Source organism: Rhinolophus sinicus, linkage group LG11, assembly GCF_036562045.2.
Source record: "Rhinolophus sinicus isolate RSC01 linkage group LG11, ASM3656204v1, whole genome shotgun sequence".
Lineage (NCBI taxonomy): Eukaryota > Metazoa > Chordata > Mammalia > Chiroptera > Rhinolophidae > Rhinolophus > Rhinolophus sinicus.
The window spans coordinates 28,325,023-28,341,097 of NC_133760.1; the positions used below are offsets into that span (position 1 = coordinate 28,325,023).

The following is a 16,075-nucleotide window of genomic DNA, read 5'->3' on the forward strand; positions in this document are numbered from 1 at the left end:
GGAGGGCGCAGCTCAGCCCAAGTCCAGTCGCCGTTTTCAATCTTTAGTTGCAGGGGCGCAGCCCACTATCCCACGTAGGAATCAAACCGGCAACCTTGTTATTAAGAGCTCTCGCTCTAACCAACTGAGCCATCTGGCCGCCTCTCCAGAACCTCAGCAGTAGCTTGTTGTCTTCAATCTAGTTGTGAAGGGCGCAGCTCACTGGCCCATGTGGGAATAGAACCGGCAATGCTGTTGCTCAGAGCTGGCACTCTAACCAACTGAGCCATCTGGCCGCCCTAAAAGAAAATTTTAAATTGTACAATCATGGTTATAGCAACTTTATTGATAATACACAAAAGCTTAAAACAACCCAAATGTCCATCAATAGGAGAATGAACATATAATGAAACACTACCAGCAGTAAAAAACAAGAACAACAAAAATAACCCACTGATATAGACAACATGCATGAATCTCACAGACATTATGTGAAGCAAAGGAATCCAGGCCCCAAAGTGTGCATAGTCTATGAATCTATTTATATGAAATTTGAAACAAATAAAACTAATATCTGACTAATATTCTGACAGAAATCAGAATAATGTTGCTTATTGGGGAAATTTGCCTTGCAAGAAAGGGGATACCCATTCTCCAAACCAACCCCGACCACTCAGCAGGGTCCTATAAAACGTCTGGACCAGGAGGAAATACCATGTAAACCAAGGTGCAATGCCCTGGTGAAGGAGTCCAGCATAGGTTGTCATCCCTGCTTTACACTGAGGCCCAGGGCGGAAGTGACAATCCTAGGGACATACAGAGCATCTGGGTGAGACCCTAAGCCCTCAGATATCTGGTTTGTGATTTATCTACTCAGCTGCTCTTCTGGCTCCTGAAGCTGGGCTCACCCTGACCTCCTCTTATAGTGAACCAGGGCCCCTCAAAAGTTGTTCTACCCCAGGCCCCCAAATGTATTTTCCTCCCACCTATCCCAAGTACCTGGCACTGTGCTATATGGGAAAACTAGCCATGTTTATCTTCGAAGCCCAGAAGCAGGAAATGGGTCTTTTGTTAACAGAATAGAGCTGGGCTGTGGAAATTGAACTCAAAAGGCCATGATGCGACTTATAGCAGTTATGCACCAGTGTCTGGGAATGTGAAGACCCTGGATTAGCTGGCATGAACCACGTGCTCTCTGGGTGAGCCTGGGCAAGTCCCTTATGCACACTGAGCCACGCTTCCTCATCTACAACATGGGTACCACATCTGCTACTGTACAGGGTTGTTGCAACAATTAAATGAACTCACATACGTGAACGTGATTTGTAAGCTCTACAGAAAAATCTCGTTATTATTAAGCATTGCCGGGATCCAGACGGGATAAGTTAAAGGTTGTCTGGTCATACGTTTGAGGGAGAAGAAACTCCTGAGTCCCTGGGTATTATGGGGAGACTGGCAACCCCAGGCTGGCTTAGGGGTCCTTATGGCTGGCCCCGTCTCCACTCCCCAGTGCCCTAGATGATATCCATGTTCTATCAGTGTTTCCCCCAGAAAACAAAGCCCACTTGCATCTCAGCAAAGCTCCCAGGGAGCTGACACCTGGCTCTGACAGGATGCCAGCCTAGGGGTCAGCAGTCACACAAACTCTAGAAGGAGGAAGGAGTTGGCTTGCAAGGCTGTCCTTTGGCATGGCTGAATAACCTTTGATCTGCCCTGAGAGGTATGTAGGCATTTGCCTGTGGCCTGCAGGATAGCCTTTTATTTTCTAAAAGGCTGTGAGCTGTGGTGCAGATCTACTTCAACTTATTCTAGTGGGCTTGTGTAGGCTGTGGCCAGGCCCTGAGCATCATGCATTTCGCTGCCCCCCTATCTGCACCGCCAGTTTGTCTAGAGGCCAACTTGTTCCCAGCAGGACTCAAGTCCGCCAAGGCATCACGTGCTCTCCTCCCGCTTGCCTGGCGCTTTCCTGGTCCACAGTCACGTGGCTGAAGGTGGGGGCTACCAGGGCTGGGGCCCAGCCCCCCACACTGCCTAGGCAGACTGTCCTACAGCAGCCATTTCCTACCACAGGTACAGCCCCAGCTCACTCCCCTAGAAGCCCACAGCCCTAGCACCCCCACCCACTGGTGGCACCTGTCTGGTGTGCAGTTACCACCTGCCCATGTTTAATTCATGGCTGGGGGTTGGGACCAGCTTCCCAAGAAATGAAAGAACTCCCCTGGGGTCTTGCCCAGTTCCAGCCCGCCCGCAGGGCACACAGCTGAGGCTGTAGCCTCCTGCTCAGGCCTGGGGCTGGGAGTGGAAGCCGCTGATGGGCCTGAAGGGCACTGTTCCAGCCAGGGCATAGCCATCATTCGTTAATCCACAGCCCTGGAATGTCTGCGGGCCAATCAGCAGGGTCTCCAAGGGCTCCTGAAGGGCTCTAATAATCCTGCAATGATTAGCAGGGGCCACGGGGTCAGTGCACACCACTTGGTCGGTAGGTCAGTCGGTTGTCGAAGGGGTGGCTGGGATTGAAGCTGTCTGTCTCTTTTCATGCCAGCCCAGATGGGAGGCTGTTGGGACACACCAATTACTCACCAGCCTCCCCCTTTTGTCTGCCAGCCCAGCCTGACTCCTTGACATTGTGAATAGCTCCATCCAGCCTGGGAAGTGAGCTGGACGGCTGCCCCAGGCTGCTCCTGGATCGCCCAACAGGCCCATGCTCCGGCTGGAGCCCTCCTCTGGGCTGGGGGGCCACAGGCCTGGCCTCCTGCCCGTGCTCCTGGCTGTCCTTGGCATGGCCTGGGCAGAGATGCAGCCGCTCCAGCTGCAGGAAGAGCAGGCTCCAATGCCCGGAGGTAAGGGGCTCTGTGTGAGGACACTGATGGAGGAGTTACGAGCTCTGCAGAGGCGGTCTAGGGGGCTACTGGAGTGAGTTTGAGGTCTGAGCCCTGGGCATGCTGGTGTGGTTTAAAGAGTAACCCTTGGACAGTCCAGGGCAGAGACGGATGGGGGAGGCTGGGCTGGGGAGGAAGAAGAATGAAGGGGAGTGGGCCCAGGCTTGGGGGTTAAGGAGGAATACCAGGAACCTGCAGCCGGGGCCCTAGGAGAGACTCAGTAGCCGAGAGGAGCCCCAGCCAGGGGGCTTCTGAAAGCCCGGCTGGCCTCCTCCTCACACCCAACCCAGCCCCCATTCCCGGCTATGACGCCCACCCCCAGCTCTAAGCCCAAGGGCTCCTTTACACCTCAGTCTCTCTCAACCCCCATCTTCTCCACCTCTCTTAGTCTCCCCGTCTCTCCGCTCCCACACACCCACCATCCTCCTGGCCCACCCTAGGGTCTTGCCCAATTCCAGCCCACTTAAGTCTCATTTCCTAAGGTCAGGGTCGCATTCTCATCTTGCCATGGTGACCCCCACCCCATCACCCAGGGCACAGGCCCAGGTCCCACTGCTCAGGTGGGCCTGACCTTGTCTTCCAGCTCTGAGCAGGAAGGAGAGTTTCCTGCTCCTCTCCCTGCACAACCGCCTGCGGAGCCAGGTACAGCCCCCTGCAGCCAACATGCAGAGAATGGTGAGTGCCCCCAGCCTGGGCTCATGGAAGGGGCAGCTGGAGGACAGCCCTGAAGAGGGCTCAGGAGGCCATGCTAGTACCAGACGCCCTTCCACCTGGGCTGGGCAGAAGGGGCAGCCAGTCAACTTGCTCACAGCTGGGACTGGGCCTGGTTGCTGGCAGCTCTGCAGCTTCCTGCTCCCCAGAAGGGCAGTCCTTTGGCCTTTCCTCACAGCCCATGCCGTTGCCCTGGAGACCAGGAGGCATGGAAGAAGCTGGGAAGGAAAGAGGAACTTCACAAAGGAGTCCCAGCAGGATGGAGGGGCTGGGGACCAGGAGGGAGAAGCATCCTGCTGAGTGTGTGTGTGTGTGGGGGGGACCGGGGTGGTTGTGTGGGACCAGAATCCAGTTCTTCATGGGTTTATCTGGGGAAATAGGAGGGGCCCCTCCAAGTTCCACCCCTCCATGTTCCTGTTCATTCACTTGGAGGGGGGCATCACCCCTGATTGGGCTGAAAGGTTGGAGGTGTCATCCTGAGGCCCAGAAACGCCACCCCCATAGTGAGGGACCCCAGCTGCCACAGCCTATGTTAACAGGCCAGGGAGTGAGGGCGGCACAGGATGGGAGCTGGCAGAGTTCCCCATGGCTGCCTCCCACAAACTCCTCCTAGGCTGGCTAAGCAGTAGTGACCTTGAGAGCTCCCGGGTCAGTTTCCCAGGAGGTGGGGGTGGGGCGGGCAGACAGGAGCGGGTCACTCTTCCCCTTCCCCTGCTTTGTAGTTGCTCTGCCCTTCCTCCAGGCCCAGGTCCTGGCTCCCACTCCCCACTTCCCACACTCCAAGCCTTAGCGCCTGGTGTGGGGGTACTCCTGATCAACTGGTCAGCAGTTTCTACACCTTTCATGGCCCCTTTTGGCAGTCATAGAAAACAGCCTTTCATAAAAGGTGCAAGTGGAGTCCCCAATCAGTCTCCCTCACCTCTGGCTTTGGCCCTAAGCACCGCTGTGGGCCTCAAGGGCTTTTACCCAGTGGAGGCTGAGGCCCTGGTGGGGGCTTGTGGGGCTGCTAGCAGCCTAGCTGCTCTCAGCTTCAGCCCTCATTAGCAGAAAAATCACTGTGACCCCACACCCCACCCCCAACCCCTGCCAGGGCCTGCAGTGGGTCAGGCCCTGAGCAGAGCACTCTACTCCCTGCATCCATTTAATCCTATCGATTTAATCCTCACAAGAATTTTAGCCTATAAATACCTTACTGTCCCCATTTTACAGATGAGGACAGATGAGTGTAGTGGAAATTAGGGGAATACTGGAGCTCACACAACGAGAATGAAGTGGCTAGGCTGGACTAGGGCAAGGAGATGGGGTGACACACCATTATCCTGACTGCTGTGCCCCTCATTTCAGAGGAGGGGGACTGTCGAGTGGGGGTGGTAAGGGGAGGTCAGCTGGTGCCTGGGTGGGAAGAGCAGATTAGACGTGCGCCAGAGGACTGTGCTCACTGGGACCAAAGCATTGAGACTCAGGAAACCTCTAACACCCTCTCTGATCCTGTTTCCCTGTAGAGGCCCTACACACTCCAAAGCCAGGGTGGGAGAATAGGACATAGTGGCATGGCTGCTGGGGCTTTTGGCATCGCAGAAGGGAAACCAAGTGGGAGCAGCCGACATGATAATGGCCAGAGGCAGGTGTGCCTAACGGCAAACACAGAGCCAGTGTACAAGGCTTGGGCACTGCCCAGGGCTGACATTGCCAGGTGGGAAAAACGACTGCAGAAGCCCATCCCATTGCCTGGGCTGGCACCTCTCCCTCGGGAACACTGTCCCTCACAGGGTAGTGGTGCCATGGTCAGGGCCTGAGGGTACCCACACAGGAGTCAGGAGGATGGAGACTCACAGTCCTGGGTGGAGGTGGGCTCGGGGTCAGGGGTCCAACCTAGAGCTCTGGGCAGAGCTGGTCTGACCTACCCTGGCCCCAATTAAGTGGGTAAAACCCACTCAGAGCAGTCAGGCAGCCACGCAGGACCTCTGGGCCAGTGTCTCTTCCCTGCAGGACTGGGCACCCCGGGATGTGTGGGAGACAGGCAATGGAGGGACCCTTGCTGATGTTTGTTTGTGCTACTCCCAGGACTGGAGTGAGAGCCTGGCCCGACAGGCTCAGGCCAGGGCAGCCCTCTGTGGTGCCCCAGCCCCTAGCCTGGCGTCCACCGGCCGGGCCACTCCACAAGTGGGCTGGAATGTGCAGCTGCTGCCCACGGGCTCAGCATCCTTCCTCCACGTGGTGGGCCTGTGGTTTGCAGAGGGCCAGTGGTACAACCATGCGGCAGCCGAGTGTGCCCACAACGCCACCTGCACCCACTATACTCAGGTGAGGCCAGGGTACCAGCTCTGACGCCCCTGTGCTGCCTGGGTCGGCTCAGAAGGGCTACAGTTTGTCCTAAAATCAGTGGCTGCTTTTGTTCCAATTTGTGTAGTTTTACTTTTTTCAGCTTTAAATATGAAATATTTCAAACATAAATCAAATAATGGACTCCCTCTTACCCACGACTTAGATTTAGAAAATGTTAACAGTATTCGTTACTCATCTCTTTAAAAAAACATCTCAACTAAACCATAGCCCTACTCCTGCCCTTTCCTCTGTCCCTCCCCAGAGGTGACCTTCCTGAAGTGCAGGTGGATCACTCCCAAGCATGTTTCCTTTGTTTTTCTCCTATATACCTGGCATTGTTTAGGTGCTAGGGGACAGCGCTGAAAAGCACAGGCAAAATCCCAAGCATGTTTTCACACCTTTACTACACGGGGAAGTGTTTTTATACCCTCCCTCCCTGTGCAGGTGGGTTGTGTGTTATTAAATCCTACATAAGTGCTCCGTTTGTCTCCTTTTGCATTTGTGTTTTCGCTCCAGACCACACTTACAAGATTTACCTCCATCCATCCAGATCTCAATGGGTGATTCACTATGAACAAGCCACAATTTACAGGCATCTAGGTTATTTTTACTTTTTTACTATTAAAAGTCATACCTCGATGCACATATCTTGTTTGGGATCTTCTTGTACGTATGTACCCAGAGTTTCACTAGGACACACTTGGAAGGGGACTTGCTGGGTCATAGAGGGCATGCATCGATAACCTTGCTAGGTATGGCCAAAGCAATCATGCCAATGGTATTCCCACCTGCAAACCAGTTGCTGCTTACTCGGTATTGTCAGCCTCCTTCATCTTGGCCAACTGAAGGCTAGGAAATGCCACCTCACTCTATTTTTAATTTGCATTTCTCTGATTACCTGGGAGACCGAGCATATTTATGTTCTGTTAATTGCCTGTTCATAACCCTTACCCATGTATATAATATGCTGCCTCTTTTCCTTCTTAATTTGTAAGCATCCTTTCTATATTTATTAATACATATTGTTGGTCATCTGGGTTGCAAATACCTTTTCTAGCAAATGGCCTGTATTTTTCCTTTGTTTATATTACCTTTTGTGGATAGAAGATTTTAATATTAATGTAACCCATTTTCTCAGTTTTTCGCTTTATAGTTCATCCATTTGTTGTATCATGTGTAAAGAAATCCTTTCTACTCTGACATCAGAAAGGTGTCATTTTCTTCCAAAGTTTAAATGTTTTTCTGTTTCGTATTGAAGTCATTAAGTCACCTGGAATTTTTTGTGCATGGTATGACATTGGATTTAATTTTTCTACATAGACAATTTTTACTGAGTACTGAATCTTTCCCCCACTGACTTGTAATGCCGCATCAGTCATATACTAAGCTCACAGATCATCACAATTCTGTTGCTGAGTTCTCTGTGTTATTCTGTTGGTCTTTTTGTTTACCCTGCATAAATAATGTTTTAATTACGGCGTTATAAAAAGTTTTGCCAGGAAAATCCCCCATATTATTATTATTCAAAAAAATTTTGGCTATTCTTGGCTCCTGATTCTTTCTATAAATTTAATAAATACCCTTTATCAGGTTACATTTCTTTCTAATCTAAGTTTGTTAACGATTTTAAAAATCATGACTAGGTCTTGCATTTTATCAAATGCTTTTACTGCACCTATTGAAATAATCATATGGTTTTTCCTTAACCATTAAAATGATGAAATACATGAATAATTTTTTGTGTGTGTACAAAGCTGGTATATGACACTTGATCTCCCTGGTCACATATATTTTAAGTTTTATTATAGAAAATTTTGAACATATACAAAGTGGTCAGAATAATATAATGAACCCCCATGTAACCATCATCCAGCTTCAACAATTATCAACTCATGGTTTCATGGCTCATCTTGTTTCATTTATATCCTTACCTATTTCCCTCTCCTCTTATATTATTTTTAAGCAAATTTCAGACGTCACATATATTTATCCATAAATAAGTAGATCTCTCTAAAAGACGGTTCTTTTTAAAGAAAAAAAATCACAATACCAACATTCATCTAAATATTTTTAAATGTTAACTCTTCCTTGCCTTCCTACTTACAGGGCTGTAATTTATCTGTGCACCATATGTTATAATAGCTATTCAAATGCTAACACACTTATTTGTGAACAATCACTACCCCAAGTTCCCAGAATGCACCTGGCCTAGCCTCTTCCCTGGGACTCCTAGGATTTCTCCTATAATCTAGAGCCAAACAGGGAATGCCAGGCACAGTAGTGGATCTCTAGGATCTTGCTCGAGTCCACATCTCTTCCAATTGGCAAGTACCTATGCCTACTGGCTATTAAATACTTTGAGTATCTGCCTACTTGGCATGTCATGTGATGTAAAATGTGATGGTGTGTGTGTGTGTGTGTGTGTGTGTGTGTGTGTGTGTGTGTTGTATTTCGTTTTTAATTCATTGCTGGATTTGGTTTGCTAAATATTTGATAGTAAAATTGTCCTCTGAGTTTCCTCCTCACACTGCCCTTACCTGTGTTATAGCAATGCTGTCCTGACCTCATAAGACGACTAGGAAGCTTTGCCTCATTCTCTGTTTCCTGGAATAGTTTCTATAATATTTGCTATAACTGTCCCGTAAAACTATTTGGATCTTGTTCTATTTTTTGGTTGTTTTGTATGTGTGTGTGTGTGTGTGTGTGTGTGTGTGTGTGTGTATGCGTGGATTTTTAACTACTGATTCAACTTCTAGAAATGGTTGAAATCATTTCAGATTTTCTGTTTCTTCTTGAGAGAGTTTAGCCAAATTCTATTTTCTAGGAAATTGTCCATTTTATGTTTTCTAATTTATTGATCATAATTGTTCTTTTTTGAAAATTTGTTGCAACGTTTAGTTTATGAGTTAGTTGTAAATACAATAGTGCAATTCATTATCTTGACTTTTAGAACTCTTAGTCTTTCAGATTCTAAAAAAATAAATTGGTAATGGAAAAAAAATGAGTTGGTGGCTCGCTTTTCGTTAACATTTAGTTTCAAATGTAATACAAGCTCCTTGATTCCATACAATAAAATGGCAGACAGATTGTGACAGGGAGAAAAATTAAAGTCAAACTTCAAAATTGTTCATTATTTAACAGAGATTTAAAACTAGAATTAAACAGAGATTTAAAAAGTATTTACTGTGTCTATAGTTAATGTCCTTTTAAAATTCCCAACTTTATTTGTGCCTTCTCTTTTTAATGCTTTACCAATTTTCCCAGAGGTTTGTCTATTTTAACAAATCAGTTTTTTTGTTTGTTTTCATTCTTTTTTCTTTTTATTAATTTCTGCTCTTATTTTTATTTTCTTTCTTCTGTTTTATTTGTTTTACTCTGTTATTCTTTTTATATTCTTTTTTTTATTTATTAGTTTCGGGTGTACAAAACAATACAATAGTTAGACAGTTGACCCCTCACAAAGTGATAACCTCTTTCTGTATTCTTGATATGGGTTCTTAGCTCATTAATTTTTAAGTCTTTTTTCATTTTCCTATATGCATTTAAAGCTACAGATTTCCCTTTAAACTTTATTAGCTGCATCCCATTAGTGTTTTCCTTGTCATTTAGGTCTAAGTGTTTTCTATTTTCTATCATGACATTGTCTTTGAATTTGAAGTGTATACTTAAATTTCCAAACTAAGCTTTCTTCTTCACCTACTTCTAAATTACTTACTCTAGATTTTATTACATTGAATTTATAGAATGTGGCCTGTAGGATACTGGTTCTTTGATATTTGATGAACCTTGCTTTGTGGCTTAGTGAGGGGCCGATGTTTGCAAGCATTCCGTGCATTCCTAAAAAGAATGTATATTCTTTAATTATTGGATACATATATATGACCACATGTTCATCTCTCCCTGCCTCATACTTGTCATTTTTAGTGGCTACCAGAGTTTGCTTAGCTCTTCCTGTGTTTTGACCATTTCAAGTTGACACTGATTCTAAAACATTAAATCTAAGTTTTGAATATGGTTAAAGACTTGTATCCATTACTTTTTGCTACAAGACACACTACCCCCAAATTTAGCATCTTACAATTCTGCAGGTCAGCAATTTGGGTTGGGATCAGCTGGGAGGTTCTTCTGGTCTTAGCAACTGCAATCAGCTGCTGGGTTGGCTGGAAGCTTGCTCTCCAGAGTGGCCTTAAATGGTTCATCTCTGCCCTAGAAGGTCTTTCAACTTTCAGCAGGCTTGTTCATATGGTGGCTTGAGTATGGTTTTATGAGAGGGAGTAGAAATTGCAAGGGCCTCCAGAGGCCTAGGTTCAAAACTGGCTCAATTTCACCTCTGCTGCAGTCTGTCGGCCAATGCAAGCCACAGGGCCGGCCAGATTCAAGATGTGGGAAAGAGAGTCCTTCTAGTGATGCAAACGGCTGCAAAGCCACATTTAAAAGGAGGCTATAGAGAGAAGTGTGGCCATTTTTGCAATCTGTCACAAGGCCTTTCATGTCAAGTCTTTCTTTTGCTGTTCTCCACCACCCATGCACAATCTCCCCTCCCTTCAGGTACCTGCTGACCCTTCCCCCACCACTCCCTCCCACCCAGAAAACCTTTCTAAACTATTCCCACCCATCCTCATAGCTCTGCCTAGTACAGCTGTTGCTCCTGAGACCCTAGGGAGGTAAGGGAGCTGCCTGCCTGCCTGGTTTGGGGCCAAGCTATGTCCTCCCTCCCCAGGCAAGCATCACCTGTGCTGCGCCCCCAGATGGGGAATGGGGGTGGCCCAATAGGATTTCTGAGCCACTGTGTCTCCCACAGCTCGTGTGGGCCACCTCAAGCCAGCTGGGCTGTGGGCGACATCACTGCTCTGGGGGCCAGGCTGAGATGGAAGCCTTGGTCTGTGCCTACTCTCCTGGGTAAGTTCCCACCACTGCTGGGCTGTAGGGGTTGGGGGGGATGCTTTCACCCAGGGTGTGACGCCCGTCCACCCACCCACCCAAAAGACCTCTTTGTCTGCACCCTTGGTGGGAGAGAGAAGAAGGGGGATAGGGAGAAGGTGCAGAGGTGGGCAGCACCCACAATTCTGGCCATGTGAAATGTGGCGTCTTCTCAGATGCTCCTTCCTGGAAGCACTACCAGCTTTCAGGGAATTTGTCCAGTATTCCTTTGGGGGTCTTTTCTTTCCTAGGAAATCTCTCAATCTCCACCAGCTCCCTGACTCCCTGGCTGGGCTTTAAGGAGCTGAAGGGGCCGGTGGGGCAGGCAGCAAGGCCTGCCGCTGCCATGCCCAAGGCCAGGTCATTCCAGCCCTCTGGTGCTTGCTCTCACAGAGGCAACTGGGAGGTCAACGGGAAGACAATTGTCCCATATAAGAAGGGCGCCTGGTGTTCACTCTGCACGGCCAGTGTCTCAGGCTGCTTCAAAGCCTGGGACCACGCAGGGGGGCTCTGTGGTAAGTGCTGGGGCAGTGGGTATATGACAGCTTGCTCTGGTGACCCTAGAGGAGGAGGGCAGCATCCTGAGAGGCTGCTGCTGGAAGGCACTGCCTAGAGGAGGCACTCTGCTCCAGTTCCCTCCCTATCCAATCAGAGGTCCCCAGGAACCCATGTCGCATGAGCTGCCGGAACCATGGACATCTCAATGTCAGCACCTGCCACTGCCACTGTCCCCCTGGCTACACGGGCAGATACTGCCAAGGTGAGGGGCACCTGGAGTTCCAGATCATGACAGCCCCGGGGGACCCAGCAAGTGGAGTCTAGGCCCAGCTTACATGCAGGCAGCCTCCAGGGGATGAGAGGGACTGAGCCCAGATGTACACACACACATACACACACTTGTGTGGTGTGTCCAGGGGCCGTGTTGCACTCACTGAGTGAGTTTTGAGGAAGTGCCATAGGTGCTAGGGGTGCTGACTGTGTACTTGCTGATCTGCACGTAGCATGTAATCATTCAACAAGTATTCATTGAGCACCGACTGTCTGCCAGACCCTGGGCTGTGCAGGGGATTCAAAGTGGAATCAGATGTGGCCCTGTAGGCTCTGGAGTGGTAGGAGGAAGACAGAATTACCATGTTTCCCTGAAAATAAGGCCTAACCGGAAATTAAGCCCTAGCATGATTTTTCAGGATGACATTCCCTAAACATACACCCTAATGCGTTTTTTGGAGCAAAACTTAATATAGGACCCAGTCTTATTTTCGGAGAAACACCATAGGATCCAGAAGTAGATTCTTTTCCCACTGTCCTCCCTCCCCAGCTCTGTGACCAAACCCCAATTTGCTTCTCTCTACAATGAGATCAAACCAAAGACTCGGAGTGTGCCATAGGTTGGGAGCCCTGGGGTTTCCATCCCTGAGGGTGGCCAATCCTCGCATGTCTGCAGCCTGTGAGGGGCAGAAGGGGGTCCGGGATCTGCCAGCTGATCCCTGTCCCCTCTGGCCCCGTCCTGGCAGTGCGGTGCAGTGTGCAGTGTGTACATGGCCGTTTCCGGGAAGAGGAGTGCTCCTGTGTCTGTGATGTCGGCTACGGGGGAGCTCAGTGTGCCAGTGAGTCCTGACCCTAAGCCCTGGGGTCAGGCCCCTCCCAGGACCCCTGCGATGGAGTACTGGATCGGGTTGGGACCAGCTCGCAGTTGCCCACTATACACATCTCTTCCCAATTCCCTATTCAGTAACATCTCATTGATAGCTTGAAATGGGCCACATGGGGGTATTTACACCACAGAAATTGGCAAATGCTACAAATCACAGACCTCCTTTTGGGAGAGGGAAAGCTGGTTGTTACACATTTACTAGCACACCACTGATCCCAACCACTCTCCAGCTTGGGGCGGGTAGCACCTTGAGCTCAGCTCCCTGGCAGGGCAGGAGGGGTCATGATTCTGAGATCCCCACACTCAAACTCAGGCTTGCCTCTCCCTAGCCAAGGTGCACTTTCCCTTCCACACCTGTGACCTCAGGATCGATGGAGACTGCTTCATGGTGTCTTCAGAGGCAGACACATATTACGGAGCCAAGAGGAAATGCCAGGTGACAGTTGACCCTTGCCTTCCCAGGGACCCCTCTAGGTTCTCAAGCAAGATTCTTAGTGATGGTTCCTTCAATGCCACTGGACCTCATTCTCATCATTAGCATAAAGTAGGGGTCCACTCAGAGGCCCATGGAAGCCAAGAGGTCACTTAATGAGCTGTGGGCCCAAGGACGAGGCCCCTCCCAACCCCCATCTAAGGAGCCATCCTGACTCAGCTCCAGCTGCTGGCTGATGGCAGGAATACAAATGCAGGGAGGCCAGAACTCAGGATTTTTCAGGAGAACCAGAAATCCAGATTTTCATTGGCATCTCTAGATTTATCAATGTTGGCAACCAATTCAAATGTATTTAAGACACTGAGCAGGTGAAACAAAATCTTTCCAAGAGCGGGACCCTGCCAGTCTGGGCCCCTGTGTACACAGAAAGGAGGTGCAGACAAGGAAGAGGAAGGGGGACCCCTACTCTAACAGGCAGGAGGCTGTGGTGGGGTGGTGATGACAGCCCAGCCAGCACACACATTTGCCATCTATGGCCATAGTGGGGTGGCAGGAAGGGCTGGCCTGAGATCTGGGGCCCTGCCTGCATGACCCAGAGGGTGGGGGGTTACAGGGAAAAGGAGGCGTCCTCGCCCAGATCGAGAGCCAGAAAGTACAGGACATCCTTGCCTTCTACCTGGGCCGCCTGGAGTCCACCAACGAGGTGACTGACAGTGACTTTGAGACGAGGAATTTCTGGATCGGTGAGTGACAGGGCTGGGATATCCCACAACGCTCCAGGAACCTGGGCCCTGGGAACCCAGAGTCCCCGCTAACAAGGGTTTGGAGCCCAGAATGGGGCCAGTAGTCAGGCTGGCAGCCCCCTTCCCTGGGGAGAGAGCTGAAGGGAGGGAGCGCCACCAGGGGCACTGGAAGAGCTGGGAAGGGGTCTAAGGGCTGGGGCAGGACACACATTAGGCAGCAGGCTCGGGGCTCGGGACTTTCTCGGGTCATGAAGCCAACCTAGGCTTCTGCGGCCCAGGGCTCACCTATAAGACCACTAAGGACTCCTTCCGCTGGACCACCGGAGAGGACCAGTCCTTCACCAGTTTTGCCTTCGGGCAGCCTGACAACCAGGGGTGAGTCTGGGATGCCCTCCCTCCCCTGGGCCCTCCTGCTCACTGAGCTTTCAGACACCACTGAAGAAACTCCACCCAGACTGTGGCCTGGCCAAGACCTTTGAGGGTCTGAGCCTCACCTAATACCCAGGTGCTCAGGAAGTCAGGGCACAGCTGGTGTGGGCACGTACTGAGGCAACGCACCCCAGGCCTCCAGCAGCTCACATAAAAGAGAGAGAACCCAAGAAGGTTCCGTCTATCTACCCATCCCCGTGGTCCCCTCCATCCACGATCCATCTTCCGCCTTCCCCTACCACACCCCTCTGCCTGTATCAACACACTCAGTCCGGAATTCTTTAGCTATCCACCCACCTGTATTTGTTCACACAGCATCCAGCCACCAGCCAGCCTGTACTGAGGACCTTTTGGTTATGTGGCTCTGCCCTGGTCTTCAAAGCCTGGGAATGCCCAGGCAGGGGTGGCCTGGGTGGAGGTGGTCAGGATATATGGCCACTAAGGGCTCCAAATATCTCACCCAGCCCTCCCTCGACCTTCTTGATGGCAGCCAGGCATATACCCCTGGCCCATCACCTAGAGGAAGTCGGCCTGATTTGGCTCCCAGGCACACCTTCTCCCTGCTGGGAGGGAGGACGTGGGCCTGTCTGCTCCAGGTCCCCTCCCCAGCCCCCCATTGGCTGGCATGGCTGAGTGCTAGGAGTGGGTAGGTGGAGTGGCTACCCCTGCTAAGGGGTGTGCGGAGACCTCCGGGCTTCTCTGGAAAGTGGCCTGGGGAGCAGGAATGGGAGCTCGGGGTTGGGTCTGTCTCGCAGAAGCTCCATATACTGATGTGTGCACTGAGGTCTCTTAGGTGCAGGTGGCCTGCTGAGGTGGAGGGTTTAAGCCTCTCCCAGACTCTTAATTTCATTCCTCTACTCTGAACACCTGACATCCTGTCCCAGCAGGTTTGGCAACTGCGTGGAGCTGCAGGCATCAGCTGCCTTCAACTGGAATGACCAACGCTGTAAAACCCGGAACCGTTATATCTGTCAGTTTGGTGAGGGTCCTCCCATGGCTCCGCTTCTGTGTTCCCTGTCCCCTGGGGTAACTGCTGGCCCAACCCAGGCTGTCAGGATATCCAGATCATAGGCCTAGAGTGTCTGAGCGCCCAGGGCCGTCAAGGACATCCTGCTCAAGAAGGGTACCTGAGAGGCCCAGAGGGGGAAGATGGGCCCAGTTTCACGTAGCATGTCCATACAGTGGCAGGACAGGAAGTGTAGCCCGGCTGGGGCTTTCTCCAAGGTCTCTTTCCTCCTGTCACTAACGCTGCTATTTGGAGAACTGTTGAGTTCCTCAGTGTTACCTGACTCCCTAGAGCCCAGTAAACTCTGGTGGGAGCAGAGGTGAAAGCTGGCTGAGAACCGGCTCCCAGCAGCTCCTGCTGGACGGGTCCACGTGGGACCATGGCCATGGGTACTTCTGTACCAAGTGCGGCAGAGTCCCTATTCCAGGACTGCCGGGACTGCCATCAACCCTCACTCTGTTCTGCTTCCTTCCAGCTCAGGAGCACATTTCCCGGTGGGACCCAGGGCCCTGAGGCTCGGCCATGCCTCTGCCCTGTCAGCCTAGGGGTACCAGCCCTGCTTGCCTGTCTGCCTACCGTCTGAAACAAGGGCCTGCCCAGGACCGCAAGCACAATATCCAAAGAGGTCACAGACCTTGCAGGAAATGGTGCAGGGGGTTCAAGTGAGGCCGATAGGGAGCCTTGCATAGGGGGAGGGGAGCCTAGGGCCCCCTCAGCTGGCTTTGGATTGGAAGATGGGCCTCATTTAGTTGCTGAAACAGGGGCCGGGGCCAGTGATTAGAAGAGCCCCCCTCCATGTGAGCCGGGGCACATGCAGGTTCCTCGCTAGTCAGAATGCACCCCACAAAAGATTAAACTAAGTTATGACTCAGCCAAACGTGTGAGTGCTCATTTTGAAGAAGAATTCAGATGAGCCAGGATGACCCTGGAAGACGAGAGTGTGCCTGCAGCCCCACTGCCATTGCCTCCTGCCTACCCCAGGCCCCTCCCTCATCA

At 50.8% G+C, this 16,075-nt stretch overlaps 1 protein-coding gene across 3 annotated transcripts; it reads left to right on the forward strand.

Annotated features, from left to right (window-relative positions):
- Positions 1-2,439: 2,439 nt before the first annotated feature.
- LOC109433791 (C-type lectin domain family 18 member A) lies at positions 2,440-15,950 on the forward strand. Of its 3 annotated transcripts, XM_074314588.1 has the most exons (13): positions 2,440-2,458; positions 2,584-2,819; positions 3,442-3,533; positions 5,634-5,873; positions 10,696-10,793; positions 11,208-11,329; positions 11,467-11,574; positions 12,329-12,421; positions 12,798-12,904; positions 13,515-13,644; positions 13,923-14,019; positions 14,961-15,052; positions 15,555-15,950. In XM_074314588.1, exons 2-13 carry the CDS (start codon positions 2,681-2,683, stop codon positions 15,590-15,592), a joined length of 1,356 nt encoding a protein of 451 aa, XP_074170689.1. In that variant the 5' UTR covers positions 2,440-2,458; positions 2,584-2,680; the 3' UTR covers positions 15,593-15,950. The 3 variants fall into 3 exon arrangements, with proteins under 3 accessions (XP_074170689.1, XP_074170690.1, XP_019565867.2); XM_019710308.2 differs by lacking the exon at positions 2,440-2,458 and having other exon boundaries at positions 2,474-2,819; XM_074314589.1 differs by lacking the exons at positions 2,440-2,458; positions 11,467-11,574 and having other exon boundaries at positions 2,473-2,819.
- The last annotated feature ends 125 nt before the right edge of the window (positions 15,951-16,075 follow it).

Bases quoted from the DNA above. Each gene is read 5' to 3' on its own strand.
- LOC109433791 (XM_074314588.1), top strand. From the start codon at position 2,681: ATGCTCCGGCTGGAGCCCTCCTCTGGGCTGGGGGGCCACAGGCCTGGC. The intron at 11,330-11,466 runs GTAAGTGCTGGG...CTATCCAATCAG, and splicing joins CCACGCAGGGGGGCTCTGTG to AGGTCCCCAGGAACCCATGT. The intron at 15,053-15,554 runs GTGAGGGTCCTC...GCTTCCTTCCAG, and splicing joins CCGTTATATCTGTCAGTTTG to CTCAGGAGCACATTTCCCGG.